General features: G+C 37.9%; 2 protein-coding genes across 2 annotated transcripts; both read right to left on the reverse strand.

Moving 5' to 3' along the window:
• Positions 1–6730: 6730 nt before the first annotated feature.
• LOC134635752 (transcription factor HES-5-like) lies at positions 6731–7750 on the reverse strand. Its single transcript, XM_063485265.1, has 4 exons — positions 7706–7750; positions 7371–7463; positions 6898–7252; positions 6731–6849 (listed from the first exon to the last, which is right to left on the reverse strand). Exons 1-4 carry the CDS (start codon positions 7748–7750, stop codon positions 6731–6733), a joined length of 612 nt encoding a protein of 203 aa, XP_063341335.1.
• Positions 7751–12111: 4361 nt separating this feature from the next.
• Positions 12112–20282, reverse strand: pbx2 (pre-B-cell leukemia homeobox 2). Its single transcript, XM_063487547.1, has 8 exons — positions 19964–20282; positions 19244–19317; positions 17543–17787; positions 15225–15415; positions 14782–14917; positions 14382–14523; positions 14040–14134; positions 12112–12875 (listed from the first exon to the last, which is right to left on the reverse strand). Exons 1-8 carry the CDS (start codon positions 20206–20208, stop codon positions 12795–12797), a joined length of 1209 nt encoding a protein of 402 aa, XP_063343617.1. The 5' UTR covers positions 20209–20282; the 3' UTR covers positions 12112–12794.
• Positions 20283–21162: the final 880 nt, after the last annotated feature.

Consider the following 21162-nt stretch of genomic DNA (forward strand, 5'->3'; position numbering starts at 1 on the left):
TAACAGGTAGTTTTGCTGAAATGGATGTTAGAAAGCCAAAAAAAAACAAAACAAAACTTAAGATGTTTAATACACATTTTTCTTTACATCCAGTCAATCAACTCTGATAATTAAAATGAAACTGATTTACAAGTTCACTCAGCTACCTTAAGGAGCTCAGTTAATTAATAAACTTAAATCAACTTAGCTAACAGATTATGTTAGTTAAGCTAAAATAGATTCCTAAGTTAAAAGAACTACTAAAGTATTTGAATTAACTAAAAAACCCAAGTCAACTGAACTAGGACAAGAGTTTAAACAATAGATGATTTTAATTTAGCTGAAAGGGTTTTCCCAAGTAAAGATGACAATTAAAGGAGTTGAACTGACTAATAAATCTCAGTCAACTAAACTAAGATGAAAGTTTAGACAACATGTGATTTTTCATTAAGATAACAATTGGTTGTGTTATAAGAACAAACTCTATTTCTTGACTTAACTTAAAATTTTAAGGCAGCCCTTTACCTCATATTTTTAAGTTGAAACAACAAGTTATATTTTACAGTGAATGCACTGATTGTTTCAGGTGCTAACAGTGGCAGCTGTTAGACAGCTGCTTATGGAAACATTGAATAAATTGAGTGACGAGACGTTTGAAGAACTTTGAAGGTTCCTGATTTTGTTTTGAATCTCGGATATGTGCTTATTTAGCTGAGACACTCATAAGACCGAGCAGATGTAGTGGACCTTCTGATAGGAGAGTTTGGCTGACAGTCTTTGGGGCTGGTCTGGGAGGTTTTTAAGGACTTGAACTGAACTGAACTGAACTGAACTGGTGGAAAAGCTGTCAGCGTCCAACGGCAAACCCAACAGATCATCCTTACTGAAAACGCTCCAGTCGAAATTTTAAATAGATTAGAAGGCCTAACTGGGACAAATTTATAGAAACAAGAATATTTCATGTGTCATGTTGAGATAAGCAGAAAAGGGGATTGTTGTTTTGTTGTTGTTCATGTTATTAAAGTAATAAAATTATACAGCTCTGTTTGTAAAGAAAACAAAGTAAGTAAGTAAGTAAACTTCATTTATATAGTGCTTTTCACAGATAAAAATCACAAAGTGCTTCACAATACAAAGAATGAAAATACAGCATATAACAATGTAAAAAACATAAAAACAGCAAATTAGTTGAAAGCTTGTCTATATAAAAATGTCTTCATCTGCTTTTTAAAAGAATCAGTGGAGTCAGTACTGCGTAAAAACAGTGGAGGAGAATTCCACAACCGCTGCCTAAAAGGCCCAATCACCACGGGTTTTAAATCGAGTGCATGGGGCCACCAGCAGTCTCTGACCTGATGACCTTAGAGCTCAGGAAGATGAATGCGGTTTCAGCAGGTCAGAGTTATACTGGGGAGATACCAGCGAGCTGCACAACACAGACGCCATCTTGCCAGGTGAGACATAATCAATCAATACTACTAATCCTGAATGATCAATATGATATGATTCTTTATGTTTTCTTGAAAACAAGAAGACACTACATTGAAGAAAAAAAAATTAAACTTTCCCAAATGTGAATGTACACATTTGCTTTACATATGATTTTTCAGGCTACAACTATACCAGCTGTGAAACAGATTCTCTTGGAAACACTGAGAGGTTTGAGTGAAAAGGATCAGAAGAAATTCAGTCACTTCCTGCAGTTCACCTACTTCCAGAAGGGCCTCCCACAGTTCCCATGCTACCACCTGGAGTATTTACACACAACCATGAGTTAGTGGATCTGATTGTGCAGTTCTACAGCCAACAATCTGTGGAGCTGACCAAGGAGGTTCTGATGGACATGAACAGGACTGACACAGTGAAGACCACCACTCAATCTAAGACAAACAACTCTAAAATTACACAACAATGTTTCTCTCATAAATGTCTCGTGAAAGCATTGTTTTAAATAATTAATTTATTGATTGACAATAAAAAATATAAAAAGAAAGAGGCAGGATTTCTGAGTTTTCATTTGAAGCTGCCACTGTATCAGAAGTTTATTTTGGCCAATACTGCAGTAGCAGACTAGTTACTATGCAAATCTAATGTGAAACAAAGTTTTTCAATTTTTTTTAAAGCTGTATTACTTCGACAGCTCTGTTTGCAGCCTGTGCTGTGGGTTGTTCTGGTCTTAGAGCTGTGCTGTGAAGCCCAAAGTGTTAAAGAATGAGTGAAACTGACAACTGATTGTAAATTGTTAAAAAAAACAAAATAGTGATAACTGAATTTGTTTGGTTTGTTGGTGTGAGCATCGCTTATTTTTGTTTTTATTTTCAAACAGCAATTTTTTTAAAGGCAGTCTATTGGTAAGTAGTTATTCAAAGCTACTACCTACTGCAGCTATCTGTCTCTTAATGCATTTTCAGGCTGACTCCAACATGATGCAGAGATCAAGTCTCTGTGTGAGTTAAACCATCTGTTGCAGGACTCCTTGTTGACTCTGGTGTATGTTTGGGCTGGTTTACTAGCTGCATTTATGGTCCTGTTGATAGATAAGCCTGTACTTCTGAGCATTCATTAGATTGATGATCCAAAATTAGAGGTGCTTTACAGTTTAAATAAACTGTATTTTTTAAACATAACAGGCAGCAACATTGCCTGCTTACTATAAAAGGATCAACATGTTTTACAATCTGCAATAAACACCCCTAATCTTTATGTTGGTTTTGAATTTTTGAGAGAATGATATCACATGTGAAGCAAGTATATTAATCACATGACCACTGAGCTTATTTCCCACTATGTGAAAGAATGGTTGTTTAGTTTTTTGACAGTTCAATGTAAGTAAAAAGGAAATATCATCAAATAAATATGAAATATAATTATAAAAACAACAAAAAGTTCAAAGAGTTACTCGATTTGCATTTAACTCAGGATCACAATAACCAAAGGCAGCTTAAATAGTGCAGTCAGTAGACCACAGGTCAACTAGCCTGCAGGTTAACACTGCCTTTGTGAGCTGAAGTAAGTAACAGATGAGACCAGTAAATAAAATCAAGTTAGCAAACATCAGGACAATAAGACACAACTTTGTGTTTTTTATGAGCATCAAATAATATAATGTCATTTTTGGGATCAGTCAGGGGCCATAAATTACAACAGACAGGTCTAATTACACATTTCAGATTTTTGTTTTGTTTTGTTTGGTGACAGGATAAATACTGATCACAACACAACTTATAGGTTTGTTTCCATAAAGAACCTTTTGAAGGTAGCCTGACTTTCACCACTGCTGGTCACTGATATGGGATATGATAGATATGCGTAATCAATGCATTTGAGTCATTCTATACTCCAGGATCATCTTTACCGGTTACGAGGGGATTTCACCAAGAATCTGAAGATGAATACAGACTGAAAGGCGCCGCTGTGGGAGCCCATCATTAATCCTCCGGCGCGTGCAGCTGCTGCGATAAATGAGAGCTGCACGCGCCTGTGAAAGGTGTTATCAGCTTGTGTGAGGGTTATTTACATGTGTGACCAACATCCGCCCAAACAGCGTGAGATCAGACAAATGACTGTAAACTTTCAGGTGATCATAATGGAAGGAGAAATGAGATGTGTCCTCAGGCGACAGGTTCTCGGGTACTCAGCGCTGCTAGGAAGAAAATGTTTATGAAGCCCCACAAAACGCGAAATACAAAAACTCATTCAAGGATAGAAGCTTTCAGTAGTAGTCTGACTTTTTTCTTTTTATTCACAACTCTTCAAATTTTAGTAATCATTCCCTCGGTACAGAATGTTGGCAGCTTTGAAAACGTGGCCAGAAGTCTGTGTATCAATCCAGCTGTGAATGCATAATTTTTAGGAGCCCTGCTCATGGGAAACTGATTTCCACCTCTTCTTCCAGATACTCTTAATTACGACGTATCGATTTTAACAGGTAATAAAGTGTGACATTATTCCACTGCCCGATTCCCACGAGAAAGTTAGGTGAGGTGATCACATGCAACAGAAGAGCTGAGTGTGAGCATACGCATTTTCTGATCTTATATAACTTGCAAGGAATTCAATTGTAATTCAAGTTTTCAGTCTGGATTTTTGAGAAATTATATTAGATTGTTACAAAGTATTTTTAACAGAAATCAACTATCCAAGTAAAATAAATCTTTTTACGCGTAACTGTTCAAATTGTTGAGTCACACGAATAAAACAAAAGGAAATTTAAAAAAAAAACAAAAACAAAAAAGAACTTTTGGCTCGCGTGAGAACCTCCAGCATGTGCTGTGCGTGGGAACCCGAGAGCCACCTCTCCTCCAAGGACACAATGAAGCATCAATTTTAACAGGTAATAAAACAACGACTGAGCCTTCTGCTCCACATTCCCACGACTACAAAACGTCTCCCACTATGACACGTATCCAACATCTGTCTGCATGACATTTTTTTAATTATAATAATTATTATAATAATTAATACTTTTCTATTAAGATCAGTCACCTGACCAACTCAGAAATGCACAACAACCCATCCATCAATTTTCATCCTCATAATTCATACTAATTTTTCTTTTCGAGTTATATGCTGTGTGCGAAGTTCTGCGCTCTTTTTTTTAGGTTTTTTTTTTAACATTCAGTCCCCATAACTTCTTAAATACATGAGATAAAACTTTATCAAGTGTACTTTATCAAACAAGTACACTGAAAAAAGAGCATGTTGGATTTACTTAATTCAATAGTGGACATTGGTTGCACACAATTGTTTTGCTTTGGCAGAAACTTAATCAACACAAGTTATTCTGTTTTAAAACTGAAATCGAACCAGTTTAGCTCCTATTCCCGAGTCAGACAATATGAATCTTTTAAATCCTTGTAAATTGAGCCCACCTAAGGGCTTGGATCACAGAAGGTCTCAGGCCACCAGCAGTTGAAGACACTGCACTAAACTCCAGGGTCACAGTAAATTGTATGTTGTAATAAGGCAAGCCCGCCTGATTGAGTGAAGCCATTTGAGAGCTTGAAAGTCTCTAATGACGTTCTCATTTCAAAATTGTGTTATAAAGAGCCGCTTCCCTCGTGTTTTCCTACAAAAAATGGCACAGAAATCTGTCTCATTGAGCTCAGTCATTGGACAGTAATATCTAAGCAACCCTAAATAGATATTTAGTGTGTTAGTACAAAGATTTTTTTGGCGAATGAGCAAATACACTTCATGTGTAGACAGTCTACGTCTATGTTGGTTTGTTTTTGGTTATCTCACTGAAAAAAGACTAAAAGAACAAGCTCAGTCAGACAAATTTCTCACCAGAAAAATGTGGCAAATGAAGGACAAGCTTCCTCTGTGCCTGAAACTCAAAGGGTTACATGAGGTGTTAAGACGCGTTTTGCTTCCTGGGACATGACACCAGACACGCGTAGAAAACAAATGGCCTCTAAGCAGCTGAGGGTGGTGCTGGTGATGGGATAGACACTAATCACTAGAGAAACAAACGCGGACGAGAGCCATAAACAGTGTCAGATGTTCGGTTCCATCCTGTCATATACACTGATAAGCTATCGTGACTGATTGTTCAAATAAGGAATAAAGACAAAGATGCGATGCTCCTCTAGTTGGGAAAAGAATGTGAACTAATCCAGTGGTATTAGCTCAAAGAGGTCGAGTCTAAGGTCAGTGTAATTACAGGTAGAGGTTAATAATAGGAGAAATTATTGTAGAGAAAAATGTAAACTTACTAAACAACAACAACAACAACAAAAGAATAGAAATGATGAATATGAGGGGAAAAATACATGAAATGCATGGAATAATTTTAATTTTGTTATGTCTCGGTTTTCTTAAGTCTTCCTAGTTATAGTAACATTTTTCAGTGAATACAGAAGGCTCTCTGTGATGTCTTTGAAGTGAGAGATGCTGCAGAGCTTCATGCCCAGACTTCACACCTGGAGGATGTAACTCTGCAGGAGGTCGAGCTTCACACCTCTGATCCAGACTAAAAGGAGCTGTCAGAGTAACCGCAGACTAGAGTCCTCCGGATTTCTTTTAATCTTAAAATAATCACACAAAGTGTTGTTGTTGTTTTTTTAAAGTCTTTTTATTTTAAAGAGTACAGCTCACCATAGGGAGACATCCAGAATAAATTATTGTGCAAAAAAGACAAGATTTAACATCAGATTGAATACAAGTGATGTTGTACACAGAGACACAGATGTCGCTCTTGCCAGCAGAGAGGTGAATATGAGGAGCTGCGTGGGTCTCCCAGCCTCAAACCCTGGGCTTCCACACCTGGAAATGTGATGGATGGACACTCAGTCACAGCACAGCACACCTGGATCACGATAGCAGATATAGCAGCAGGGTTTGTTGTTTTTTTTAGCAGTTCATAAAAGAGAATAGAAGCTCTTGAGTTTCGTGAAACTCACCTCTTCACTCGCTCTTCAGCGCAGCAATCCCAGCTGGACTGATCCAGCTCACCTGTGTCCCGCGGTAGAGTCCCTGTGTAAGCAGATTAAATGGATGCCCCACTGACAGAGCTCATTGAAAAGTATTTAAAACAGTGAGTTAACCCTATCACACATACAGCGCAGGTAGAAAACATACATTTAGCTACATTATTTACAGGACATGAGGTTATGCGTCTTTATAAGACTACAACACCTATCCTTTTCAGTTACAACAAATAGATACCAACAATCATTATTAAATATTTTTGACTGTTTATGTTAAATAGTTTATAGTCATTGATAGCTCTGAAGTCACTGCCTGGTGATCAGGGCCAAGGTCTCCACAAAGTGTGGCTGGACGGGGAGCTCTGGGCTGAGCTCTGTTTGGTCGCTCCTCTCTCCGCTCTGATCTCAGACTCTCTTTGTTTCTGAGGCTGTTTGGGGACTCTGGGAAACCTTTGTTGGAGTGGGAGTGGGTAAGGTCGGATCAAACGTTTCTCCCCTGAGGCACGTGCCAGCAGTTTGAGCTTGGACTTCTGCCTCAGCATCCGCAGAATAAACTTCGCGTGTGGCAAAAAGTTTCTGCTTTGGAGACCTTCGGGCTGTGAGTGTGAATGGGTCAAACGAGCGGCAAAAGCTGCATCCAGCGCTGATCCGAGCTCCGACCCTTTCCCCTCGGGGCCCAGAAACCCCGCAGCTGTCTGCAGGCAAGTGGAGAAACCGTCCTGAAAGGAGCGTTTCTGGTCCCCACGTCCACCTGTAGTCTTGTCTCCTTTGGCAGTGTTCTGGAGGAAGAGGACTGTATGCTCCAGTATCTCAGCTTTCTCCACTCGGTGCTGAGTGGAGCCCTGCATGAGAGCAGCAAGTTAACTGATCTTTACGTTACATAAAAAAAGAAAACATTAATAAATAAACAGTACTGAAATTCATGAACCATATTCAAAGAGAACTAAAATATTATCTTACTTCTTGTGGCTCCTGCAGCAACATGGTCCTCAGACACTCCAAACTGCGGTTCATTCTCTCCCTTCGACGTTTCTCCACCTGAGATTTTATTAACTATTGCAAAAGGAAAAGAAAAGTCTAAAAGTGTTTTTTTGTTTTAATTTCTGTGTTACAAGTGATACAAAGTTGATCAGACTTTACCCGAGAAACAAACTAAATATAATCGCAGCTGCGTCTAAATTCCAATTAGATTGAAACAAACGACTAAATCCTCATTCGAGTCTTTGTCAAAGTGGCTGCATTTGCCCATGTGAATAAAAAAAATCAAAGTTGTTGTTTGTTTTTTGTTTTTTTACCTTTTTATTGTTTGTTGCTTCCTCGGCTTCCTGTAGCAGCTTCATGGTTGCCGATGCTCTAACACCTTCCTTCTCAGGCTGACACCGATCAGGTAATGAGGCTCTTGTTCCTTTTGACTTCTTTTTACTGACTCCCTGCAGCTAAAAGACTCCTCCTCCTCCAAACCCCTCCTCCTGGTATCTCAGCCTCGTCGTTCCTTAAAACCCAACCAAGATTTAATTAATTTAAATCGCCTATCACAGTCTCATATTCACCAAACACGGAGATCTTCCCCATTGCGCAGATATGTGCGCATATTTTACGTGTATGCATAAAAACTCACACGTAAAAATAACCAATAAAAATAATTTAAATAATAAGAATGACATTTGTAACTCATTTTTGTACACACTATAGGTGACAAACATTGAATGAAATGCTTCACAACAGCTCCTTTACCCCGAGTGACAAAACCAGATTTTGAGTGTTGGAAACTGTATTTCCTATAACGCTAACGCGGGAGTTTCTGGTCATGTGTCTGCGCTTTAATCCCTTTATATTTCAGTAAGATTTGGGGTCTTATATTCTATGAAGTCTCGTGTATTGTCAACACAGAATCTGATTTATTTAAAGAAACTTGACTTTTCCTTGCCGTCTCTGTACCCGTTGAGCTGTTTACGCAGTGAATGAAATTCTAAACAAGGTAAAAAGGTAAGGTAACATTTTATTTGTATAGCACCTTTCAAGACAAAAATTACAAAGTGCTTCACAGAAAAGCTAAAACAGAAAAACAGAAATCAACCAAATGCAAGTTAGGACAATAGTCCTGCTAATCCTGAGATTGTCTAAACTGGACTAAATGTTTCTTATTTTATCATTAAAACAGTTCACGAGAAGGCATTGACGCGTGTAAAACGAATAATATGGTATTCGCTATTCGCAGTAGATTGGGGGTTGATAGTTGTTAAACTGCATTTTATCCCACGTTTACTTAAACGCTAAATCGTGCGCCATCGTTGCTTCCCATTAAAAGTTGGGGGAAAATATTAAATTGTTTGGTAGAGATTTCGGAAAACCACTTGCATGTGCTTTTATAATTCTGATATATATTATCTTATTCAAACTTGTTCCTTAGGGCGAATACCGACACCTCCTTATTCACACTTCACACTTTTGCATTTGTTAGTCACCCCGCAGGGGGAGCGTGCAAGAAGCTTACATTTTTGCATTGACACCTCCGTGTCACAATGGACCACGCGTGCCATTTGGGCCGCCGTCTCGTGCTGACGCGCCGTTTAACCCCGCAGTTGTTCGACCTTTACTTGTGCAAATCCTTTGATCTTGGAAAGTGACCGTGGGAAAGCAGGGAACACACCCCACGTGACACCCTTATAATTTAACGTGTGAGGCAGTGATTCCCAGGCTGGAGAACATGGAGCCCCAGAGGTCCCACATATGGATTAATTATCATTCTTAATTACATTAGACCACAATGTAGGTGCGAAATTTTAATTATGATTCCGGATTGAACTCCACACCCCACGTGATGGCACACAGTCTCAGATTCGTTTTTTGATTACTTAGACAGTTCAAAGGAAGTGTTTGTTTGTTTTTTTTACTGTGAAAAATATAATTTAATGTTCCCTGTTTCATTTTTAAGCAAAGTATAAAAACACTCAAAATTGAAGATGGGTTTACTTAGCACATTTGGATACAAAAATGGCTCTTAATCAGTGACTGCAATGTTAATGCTTCAGTTCATCTAACCTCTGTGTACTGCTGATATGTAATTCTAACTTTGTTGTACAAAGGACTGAGCAAAGATGGGAAGCAACTAAGAGTAATTCAAGGTCAACACCCATTTCATTATCAGGCTGTTGCTTACATGATGGTGAGAACTTCCTACATGTGAATAGACAAAGACTGTATCCGCACAAAGGGTATAAAGGAGCTGTTATAATTTTACCCTTTGGTCAATGTTTGTATGAAAACTTTCCATGTGGTATTGATTCCTTTGCAAAAGTTTTATTATTTTTCTTTCAATAAATTAAAAATGAGAAAGCTTTATATACAGTAAAACATATTTTAAAAGCACTTCAAACTTGGACAATAAGCAAAGATATTACCCTGGATGAGGCAGTGAGCACATGGCCTGTAGGGCTCAGTAGTAAAAAGGACCCTCTCTATATAACTATCCAATGGCATTCTTGATATTACACATGACACTTCTATTCACGTCATTATGCTGAAGTGGAAAGGTTATAAGATGATATATTTAACTAAATGTTTAAGTCATGTTCTATCTTGAGACTCAAAGTCCAACTTTGAGTATAGCATATATTTATGCAGTATGGCATATAGCTTACAAATTGAATTTTAGCTGCAGATTCAATTATTTTCCACTGCACTGATTAAGTTGTGTTTTAATGGCGGGAGACATGCTGGGAAACATATTGCATGTGTTCCCTGACCTTGCTGTCTGTATAATGTGGTGGTGATATCTTTTAACTTGTTGATATCAACTATGTAACCATTTCTTTTTTGAAAAGTATCCTGCAGAGTTGTTTTCATTTATGTTTGACCAAAGCAAAACAACAACAACAGCAACAAAAAACGAGTATTCTCCGAGGACTTGGGAATTAAGCAGTGTTGTCAGTGACTTTGCTGAGCACAAGGCCTTAAAACGAACGGGTGAGTGGTTTGTATTTGTAAAGGACTGAAACATTTTTACTCATGTATATGTTGAAAATATGGACTCATACTGTAATATGTGGGTGCGATGTATCTAGAAGCTGGTCCACTGGAAATAACTGATGATGATGATCATGAGTAGGCTATGCTTGTTTGGTAAGATGCCTCCTCCCCTAACCCTGGTTGAAGAAGATGATGTCAGCGTATAGTATAAGTTTAGGTAAAAGTTTCCATTCCCCCAGCTTCTGGCTACAGTTGCTGTCCATGGTGCTGATCAGCAGCTATTGACGCTATTGATTATTGCTATATATTGTTTTTGCATTTACTATGTGTGTGTGTGTGTGTGTGTGTGAGAGAGAGAGAGAGAGAGCAAGATATGTCTGTGTAAGTTCTCTGTCATCCAGGTCATGGCCTTCTAAGGAGGTTGGAAAGAAAGCAAAGAAACTTAAAGATGTCCTCTCGGATGACCGGTGGAACGTCTTCAAAAAAACTTACAGAAGTCCTGTCACTTTCTTTGCGAGCGCCTGAGACCAGAGAACAAGAGAGTGTATCAGAGTGATTGAAATTCACATTAAACATGACTAAAATTTCAGATAATGAGATATGTTGGCATAATCCGAAAACTCTAAATTCTAAGTTTTTTTCTCTTCGCTCTGGAGGAGGTCTATTACCACGTGCTTATTTATTTTATTTTGCATCTACATTTAAAAGATAGTGAATTTTAGTAATTTGGACTTGAATACACTCAATCTTACTTTTACATTTGCACAAGTACTTTACTAAAGTACAGTCTTTAAGTATTTATATGATTTCTATTTTCTACTGCTGCTACAATTTGGATGAAAATTTAATATTTTGCTCTCCAACCCAATTATTTTAAAACTTTACTTATTATCTTGAAGATTTTAAAATATTAATATTTGATGATGTTATTAATAAGTAATTAAAATCACTAGCTGCTGTAAGAAATATACAGATGCATGCCTATAATTATGATCTATTATAATAATAATATAGTAAATTCTGAGTACTACTGTAACTACTTTAAGGACATAGTTTTGCTAAAACCTTTGCCATATCAGTTAAAAAGGATTATTACTTTTATTTAGATACTTATAAATACTAGTACTGTGGTACAATACCACCATTTATGCAGTAGCCTACATCTAAGCTACACAAGAACTTGATCAAATACTCTGATTTCCTGTGGGACCCAACAAAAGAAAAAAAAAAACATGATAATGCCCCTGAGCAAACACAGTACATGTGTAGTTTTTAGGTTGCATGCAATCCTTAGCCTATTGTTTAGTTTTGCAACATTACTTCTGGTTAGGAGTCAAACTGCTTTTCAGAAATTAATAATCTAATGTTGGTGATTGTCAACGATATTGATAAGTTTCCTTTTAAAGCTATGAGCAACATTCTCTGCTTTTGTACTGGAGTAATTATAGTAAAAAAAAACAAAAAAAAAAACACAGGTCCTCAACTCAGAACAAATTCAAACAGTCTAAATGGTGCTGATCCACTACAAACTCCAAAACAATGGCAAAATATCAGAACTACCAATAATTATACTACCATATATATATATGTGTATGATTGTGTGTGTGTGTTAGTGCTGCTAATGAATCAGTTACTGTTTGTGTCTTGAATAAAGTAGCCCATTATACTGCCCCCTAGTCTTTTAGTTTATTCATTATGACCCCATGAATGTGACCGATCTCCAGCTGCTTGTGAATACAGAGAGTCTTTATTGTAAAAGAGGTAGAGAGAGGATACAGGTGTTTCACTGTACAGAAAAAAAGACAGCACTGTTGATACACTCATTCAAACCATTAATATGGACTCAGGCACACCTCATTCACTTTACATGGACACATAAGCCCAGTAGAAAACAAAACAAAACAGAGAAACAAACACACGGAGTCTTTGGATTTTTCTCTATTGCCCTCTCATTCACTAAATGTCATCTCTCTTTATGAACTGTTAAAAGAAAATAGCTGTAGCACTAATATTAAAAGTAATAATATTAATAATAATGATATAGTGTGCTAAAACAATCATGATACAGTCGCATTTTCCCCCCCTCCCAACCACAAACAGATCTCAGTAACATGTCAAAAGTAGTGGAAAATAAACCCTACAACCCCAATGAGAAAACCACGCCAGCATGCACACGACACACACGTTCACTCTATCATCTGTGCACTCAGCTAATCAGACAAACATAATAATGACCAACGCTGAGCGCTAAGAAAAGAAGAAAAAAAATAGACAACTTACATTTAAAATAACCAAACCAAACAAACAATATACAAAAACAACTGCAGCCAAGTGGGAAGTGTGATATCATTCTTTCGGTCTTTTTCCGTCATCAATCTTTCCGTCGCTGTCGTTCTGTGTCAGTGGGTGGGGCCATCAGTCAGAGTTTTCTGACTGGTCGCTATGAGGCGAGGTGCCAGATGGGGGCGAGTTTCGACCCTGCCAGTTTCCGTTAGCCTAAGAAATCAAAAGAGAGAGAGAGAAAAAAAATAATGTTCAGGGTTATTCTGTCAATCCTGAGTGGCATCAGCTGGATATAATGTTGGGTACAAGATTGGCCGCATATGAATTTTCAAAGGCTGACAAATTTAAAAAGTAAAGAAGAGACAGGAGAAACACCCCTCAACCATATTTTAAGTGTTTATGTTGGATAGTTTGTCCACCAGAGGGTGCAACTCCCCTGTTGGCAACACTTATTTTAAATGCCACAAATACAACAAGTTGATCCTAGCAGATTCAGGCAGAGCTTAAACAAGTAATACATAACTTGCAGTAACAATAATTTATTTATTTAATTTATTTATTTATTTATTTTTTTTGCATTGGCTCAGCTGCAAGGAAAACAGCATTTTGAGCTTTAGCTACACAGATAGACATGCTGTTAGATGAAACCTTTGTTGGTTTGATTATCATTGGATCTGCTGATAATACGAATTTGCACAACTAGTCATCTAGATGCTAGTCGGAGCGAGACATTCTGTCATTCTCTCGTGGACAACACAGTTCTGCATTGCTTTGATGTGAACGTAAACTAACATATAAACACACATCCAAAGCGCTCTGCAGCCACATTCTGCACAGGCAGAACCTGTGAACCTGATGCTGCTAGCACTTCTAACAGCAGCCTCAGTCAGTAAATTAATATGACACTGTCTTATATACACACTATATACACACTCAAACACACACACGTAGAAAAACATATTTAGTATACACATTCAGTAATGTATATACCTTTACATATTGTACATATATTTATTACTTTTTAGATTAGCCATTTTTATATTTTGCTTGTTTTACATTATTGTATTTTGCACAACTCTGTTGCTTGTGAAGCTCGCACACAAGAATTTCACTCACATGTACTGTACCAGTGTACCTGCACATGTGATGTGACAATAAAAGTGATTTGATTTGATTTGATTTGATGTTCTACAAAACACTAAGTGTTAAAACATGATTTGATTATCCAAAGATGTTTCATTTGTTACTGTTTTCTGAGCTTTTTTCTTTCTTTTAGACCGGGCGACTAAACTGATCTTACTTCTCTACTAAGTTCCCAATTAGAAAGGAAAAAAATACAAGAGAGGCACAAGTTAATATTTAAACATATGTAAATACCTGCACTCCCATTTGGTAGGCAGACTGTTCACCGTTCACAGGTGGAACCCCGAGGAACAGGTCAGCTGATCCGGACAGAGAGAAGGACCCTGACCCTGAAGAACGACAAACCTTGATAGTCATTTGTGACAGACATATTTTTATAATTCACCATAAAGAAATCCAAGGGGTTTTTACTGTTACCTGACATTTAATAAACAAGTCATTAATCATCAGGCATATCGGCATGACTCATGTAGGTGTGGAGAATCAGGGGCCAGAGAAGGGCTGAGTTGATAAACAACTGAGTTTATCGCCTAAAGGCAAGTAGGCATTTACTGTTAATGTCATTTTCTTAGTTACCTGTGGAATTGGGAGTGTGTGGGGAATCATCGCCCTGTCTAGCTCCCAAGGCTGTTTTCATGGCGTAGAGATTGGCTTCCTCTTGGAACTTGCCAATGTTTTTCTTGTAGCGAATTCTCTTGTTGCCAAACCAGTTGGAGACCTTCCAAAAATAAAAGGTAATCATTAAAATGACCACATTTTGAAGAAGCATTCTTAAACCTCCAGTAGCCATTTCAAACAGCTTAATACAAATTGTAAGCATTTGAGGTCACCTAAGCAGAAATCAGTCACTACTTTTTTTTTTAAAATTAAAATCTTTAAAATCCTGCCTGTAACAGTTGGAGAGTAAATGAATGCTATATGAATCCATGGACACCCACAACTTTTCCTTTCTCCTGGTTTCTTGACGCATGCTCACCTGAGAGACGGTGATACCACACTGTTTGGCAAGTTCCTCTTTGGCTTCTTCACTGGGATATGGGTTAGACAAGTGGGAGTAAAAATACTCATTGAGGACCTCTGTAGCCTGTTTGCTGAAGTTGCGCCTCTTGCGTCTGAAAAAGGGTTAGAACACAGTGAACAGGGGTTTTCCTGGCTCAAAAAGGATGTTTGGGGGTGACGACATTAGTTTCTGAAATCATACCGATCCATGAGGAGAAAAACTGCTTGAAACAGATCATTTAAAGCAGTCTGAAACTGGAGCTGGTAACTTGCAGGGATTACTTTCACAAACACTAACTCCATTAATTGAAACTTTGATCACATTTAATGTAAGCATCTATCAGTGCAACATTCTATATGACCTAATAAACCATAACAGGTCACCTTAAAAAAGAAAAAAAGAAAAACTACAATGCTCACCTTGCATCTAGAAAGCGGGACCTCAGTATCATGACCGCCTCACAGGTGCTCTGCTTTAGCTGGGTCTGGATCGAACTGAATTTGCGGTGGATGATGCCCACCATCCGCTCAATCTCCCGTGGAGTCACAGGCCGTGTGCGCGACTGCTCCCTCAGCAGGTTCATCACATGGGTGGTGAACTCGGTGCACGCCTGGTGAAAGGTGGTGCAAGACGAAACACAATGAAGGAGAGAAGTGAAGCTGCTATACATGTGTTATTTTATAAAACTTCATTACTTCTGTTAATTATGATGTTTTCTAGCTGGAAAGACAATTCCATGTTGAAAAAAAACCCAGTTTAATTGATAATAAGGATAATTGGTACGACAATTGTTCTTATTGGTAAGCACGCACACTTAGTGGTCTCTTTATTAGGTCACTCTGTGCACTGCAACAAATTGTCGTGAACATGTGGTTATTACTAAAGGTGTTTTCTGGGATTACACTAATGATTCTGTTCTTCTAATGACAAGGAATGAATATTAGAAATACCTCTGAATACTTACTGTAAACTTCTTGTTGATATAATTAATATTAATATATTATATTACATACAATATACTAATATACAATGCTATGACATTAAGATAACACCCACATCCATTAATCCAATGTTTCTCACTTTCTGGCTATAACAAAAAGCATATATTGCACTGGTCTACAAACAAACGCTTCCAAAAGCAACATAGTCAAACCTTACTCATTTTGAGTCGCTGAAACTGAAATGATGCCTAAAATAATTGGTGGGCACTGGTTTTCATGAAATGCTGCGAAGTCAGATATAAGACCACAAACTGAAACCATATATTACTAAAATATATTATGACCCTGAAGTGTTGGCAAAAAAATGGCTCAAAGCTAGTGGTGGTTTTCAGATATCCACTTTTCTTAAACTATTCATCTGATTTCAAACTGGACTTGAAAAAATGGAATGTATCAAATACGAAATGTCAAATTTGAATTTGATGTTACCTTGGACGTTTTTTAAAGCATATTAAAATATCAAAAAGGTAAGAGTTTAATTTCTTTCATAATATGTTCCTAAGAGGACTGTGACTAAAATGTATATAATCTCCACATTTCATCTATTAGGGTCCTACACAGCTAAATACTTTGATATTTAACTTTGACACTTCACTGTGAAGTGATGAAACCAACATATCTACATTTCATAATATTCTGGGTAACTGATGAAATTGACATTTCTCCACAGTAATTCATCGTGACCAAGTCTGGCATAGTGGGCTCTAAAAAGATTCAGTGTTTTCTTTTCAACTAAAGTAATAACTTCACTATCCTTTCTAACATAATGTTTGATATTAACGCTCCTCTATTTTTAAATGGTTACATAATGAAGAAAGCTATTATCATAAGATACCACCATAAACATAACAAGATATAAGTTTACAAAACTTGACAAATGTGAAAACTTGCAAACTTGAAAAACAAAAAATTATTTTGCAAACAACAGCCATTAAAAACTTCTGAAAAACTGCTGACCAGTGTTATCAAACACACCTGTCTTTTTTTAAACTAGAGTGCAAACCCTGATACTCCTAAACCTACTCTGCAGTTTATGTGTCCTGGCAGTTCTACTACAAATGTCAGCGGAAAGTCTTGCAACTAGCTGCTGATGGGCGCAAGTTTGGAAATACAGTTTTTATGACAAGGTGATGACTGGGATCTCATACTTGATCTCCTTGAATATGCCGCTCTTTTTGTTCTTAGATGTTTTAAAAAATCCGCCCTTGAAAATGTGACGGAGTTTGCATAGTTTTTGGTTTTCTTCTTAAAACTCTAAAACATTGAAATCTTCATTTTACTAAAAACTAATATTGCATTGCTGGAGGGTGGTATCGGTTGCCTTGGAATAGTTTTTCGACTACATGACCACAGTCAGATAGACACCCCTGACTGATATCAGCATATCCTTAATCTTAAGTATGGGGCAAAGGTTTGTGTTTGTGTTTCGGGAACTTAATTGTATGTTGCATTTAAGAGGATTTTATAGCAGATCTAATTTTCTCTTTGATACGAGCTCACAAGTAGGGCTTCAGTGGAGCTTATTGGTCTAATAAGCCTAAAATGCCTCTCAACATAAAGATTTACTGAGTCATACCTGACACAAATGGAAAGGAATGAATCCGCCCTGAAGCAAAGTTATGTGCTGTGAACTCTTGATCTAGCATGCCAGTGTACAACATTGCTTCCAGGTACCTCTAGTACAAGCAAGCACGTACAGGCAATGTCAGTGCTAAGCTGCTGTTGCGACACAATACCTGCTCATACTTCTCCAGCTCAGTGTGGTAGATACTGCGAATCTGGCTCAACTTGCTTTTGTAGTCGGAGTGCTCGAGAGAGCTGTCAGGTGACATCCCCCCAGAGCTGGTGGCAGCAGAAACAGCAGCAGCAGCCCCGCCACCCTTCTCTGGCCCCGCTACGCCCTCCGCCAGCAGCATGTTGTCCAGTCGCACCAGCTGAGGATCTTGAGGCTCTTCCTCCTGGGTGTTCCTCATTGAAAGGCCTGTCAATGAGACAAAAGTCTGTTGGTTTTGAAGGTAAAAGATAAGATGACCTTTATTAGTCCCACAGGTGGGAAATTTGTTTGTTTATTAGTCCCACAGGTGGGAAAAAGACTCGCAACTCTCTTAAACCAAAGCCTTTACAAATAATGAACCATAAAAAAATGATGGAACCATGTTTGGAAATAGATAAGTAGTTTTTTTGTGTGCTCTCCTTTTGTTTTGTGCATCACTCTCATAACATTTTCACTTCAGACTGTACCTTGGTGCAACCTAGTTATTTTAAGTGTTCATCATACCTGTACAGGTTCCTTTACCCTATGACAGATATTGTAAAATATCTTGCAACTCTAGATCTGTCACTCATGGTTCAAAGATTATAGTTTAATGACTGGAAGGGGACAATTACAATAAAGTCAAAGCCTTTAAACTATATCACCAGTTTATCACCAGAAGTCATAAATAACCTAATTTGTTCATTTGAAAGGTAAATATTTACAAGAAGAATTTAGAAGAATCTAGTTTTTTGCTGGTTTTGAAGTGCAACTATAGGTGAAATCTAAATAAAAGATTACTCATCGCCCTTCTGTTATATAAATGAATGCAGTGAGTTGACCCTATGCTTCGTTGTAGAATGTGAAGTTATAATGCATATAAAATGCGATAAAATCAGTTTTATTTATCCCAAGTTGGTGTTATCATGGCCAAAACATTAGACACAACACATAACACAACAGCTTAAATAAAATAAAAACAAGACAAAATAGCTCAATAAGTTAAGCATTACTCAAAAAGGCGCACAGCTAAGTAGAAAATATTTTTAAAAATAAAATAAAGAAAAATATCCCAATGTATAAAAATCACATCTATGTGTGTATATAGTGTACAAGAGCTTACCACCTCTGTACACTGACTTTTTATTTATTTGCATTGCACTTCTTCTTGTTGTATACCATCTTGCTCCTTTTCTTAATGCTTTTGAACTATTTTAACTACCCTTTTTTCTCCATCATGAATACTAAATATAATACAAAATTAGCTTATTACGAAGAAATCTATACAAAGTCAATACAGGTGATGTAGAATGAGGAAGAAACAATTTACTTTATCAGTCCTTGTGGCAGCTTAAAGATAATATAGTCCTGACAGCAACCTGATATGACTATAATATATTGCACTGTAGCAATTGTACCTTATGTTTGTCCAGCTGTTGTCATTTGAGTCCACTTATACTCCAATAAGCATTTATTAAGAGGGCTGTCGGATTATTTTGCTTTTGACTCTGAAAGTATAAAAACTATCTCTGTGTGTTTACTTGGCCATTCAGATTGTTTATGTCTTTATTGGTTCCTGATGACAGAATGTCAACACAGTCTAATAACGCTCCCAAACAAAATTAAAGCCATGGCTGTTGACAGAGAGCACAAGAAAACTCCTGCAAATAGAGCAGAAACCTACCAGTTTTTTCCTTGATCTCGCACAAAACGCTGAACAAAGCGGGTTTCATTCGGTGACAGTTGAGCGCATGTTTCCTGTACATAAAAAAGAACAAACATGACCTACCAGCCTATTTGTAAACAAAGGCATAGAATGACAGTACGCAAATCGACCAAAACAAAAACAGAAATCACAAAGTGACTACATTTAGCCGAGCTAGCAAAAGTTAGCTCCTGGCTAGCTGATAGTTAAGGGGGTAACCTTTCACTGCTAGTATGTCTGCATATGACAGCCAACATGTTATATAGTATATTTAGTTGTTTACTATGTAATTAAATTGTAACGCGTGTTATAGCGCAGTGTTAACATTTATATCGGCGCGGTCCTTAGCTACCTATTTTAGCATTAGCTTGTTAGCCTTGGTTAGTGTAGCATGCTAACAATACCTACATATTAAACAGCCGCTGCTGAAAGAAATGCGTGTTCCTAACTTACAGCACAGAAACAGTAAACACTGGCATGTGAGTTTGAATCTGCACAGGTTACACCAAAAGCAACTTTATGTCATTAGTCCAGCTAATTAGCTAGCTTCTAGCTGAATAATCTAAACAATAGAGTGAAGTTCAGGAAACTTTGTCACTGCGAGACGGAGTCGACAAAGCAGCACAACAAAAAGCTGCTGCAGCGTCAATACCACTAAATAACAATACTTAAAAAGAAAAAAACATAGCTGTGACTCACTTTGCTTGTGCCTCGTCCAAACTTTGGTCGGTGATAGTCATTATCTGCTGCAGTATGTCCCCAATATCTCTGCGGGTTTCATGTCCGTTCTCTGTACCCTCGAGGCCCGACTCCGCTCCGTCGGGCCGATGCTGGGAGGGTTGGTGAACTGAGTTGAGCGCGTGCATCCCGGGGTGGCCACTCACGCCGAGTCCCCGGCCGTTGGATGGCCCATTGCCCGTCAGAGGCTGCTGCTGCTGCAACATCTTCGGCGACGCACAGTGGCGACGACTGCTGCCCGACTGTGCTCACAGACACAACACAGACCAGAGGCATCGCACAGAGCTGGGTCCCCTAGCGACTGACAGGAAACGGTGCAAAATGTGCATGCACAGTGCAGCGCGTGATAGACAAAGCGTCGCTGTGGGTACAGTGGAGTAGCACTATTGGTTTAAAGGTAACCACAACAGCAAAACATCTGCACTCCCTGCATTTTCACAAAGCAGAAGTGCGCGGGGGTGGTTGCATGTGCGTGGGTGGATAACAAAGAAATGACATTTAATTATACAAAAGTAGTTTATGTGGCTTTTTGATAGGGCCTCCTGATCCCAACAAACTGAATCTGGGGCAAACAGATTCATCTTGTGTGGGAGATGTTAGGCTAAGAAAGAGACTTTCTTTTTTTTGTTTAACTAACTTAAAAGACTGACACATATGAATATACAGGCGACGTGTGTGTAAAGGGTAACTATTCTAAATAGGCTCTAAAATGTTTTATGGTCTTATGCGATTGCCTTTGTAAACCTCTCTTTTTCTATTTTGATTCTGGCTATTTAAGCAGATTTTCTGTCTAATCAAGTTTGGGTTTTACTAGAGCTGCACATTTCATTTTCAGCCACATATTTCTTATGATACTCACGTGTTAACTTTAAAAAAAAAATTAAATGTGATATTCCCTAGTTACCTAACTTATTTCTCTTTTTAGAATGAAAAACGTGGCTACAAGCACTAACAGAAGCATTCAAATAAAAGAAACTGCTTTTTCAGTCTGGTTTTTCAAGTAATAATCTCGCTTAGACAGCTTCCCTTACTTGTCTGAGTCTACTTCTCGTTTTAGCTGCAAGTCAACAGGATGTGAAAACCACAGAGAGTTAAGAAAAAAACTGCGCCTGTTTCAACATGCTGCACTTGGGGTTAACATAACCAAATGAGCAGCAGTT

The sequence above is a fragment of the Pelmatolapia mariae genome, linkage group LG10_11 (assembly GCF_036321145.2).
Source record: "Pelmatolapia mariae isolate MD_Pm_ZW linkage group LG10_11, Pm_UMD_F_2, whole genome shotgun sequence".
Taxonomy (NCBI): Eukaryota; Metazoa; Chordata; class Actinopteri; order Cichliformes; family Cichlidae; genus Pelmatolapia; species Pelmatolapia mariae.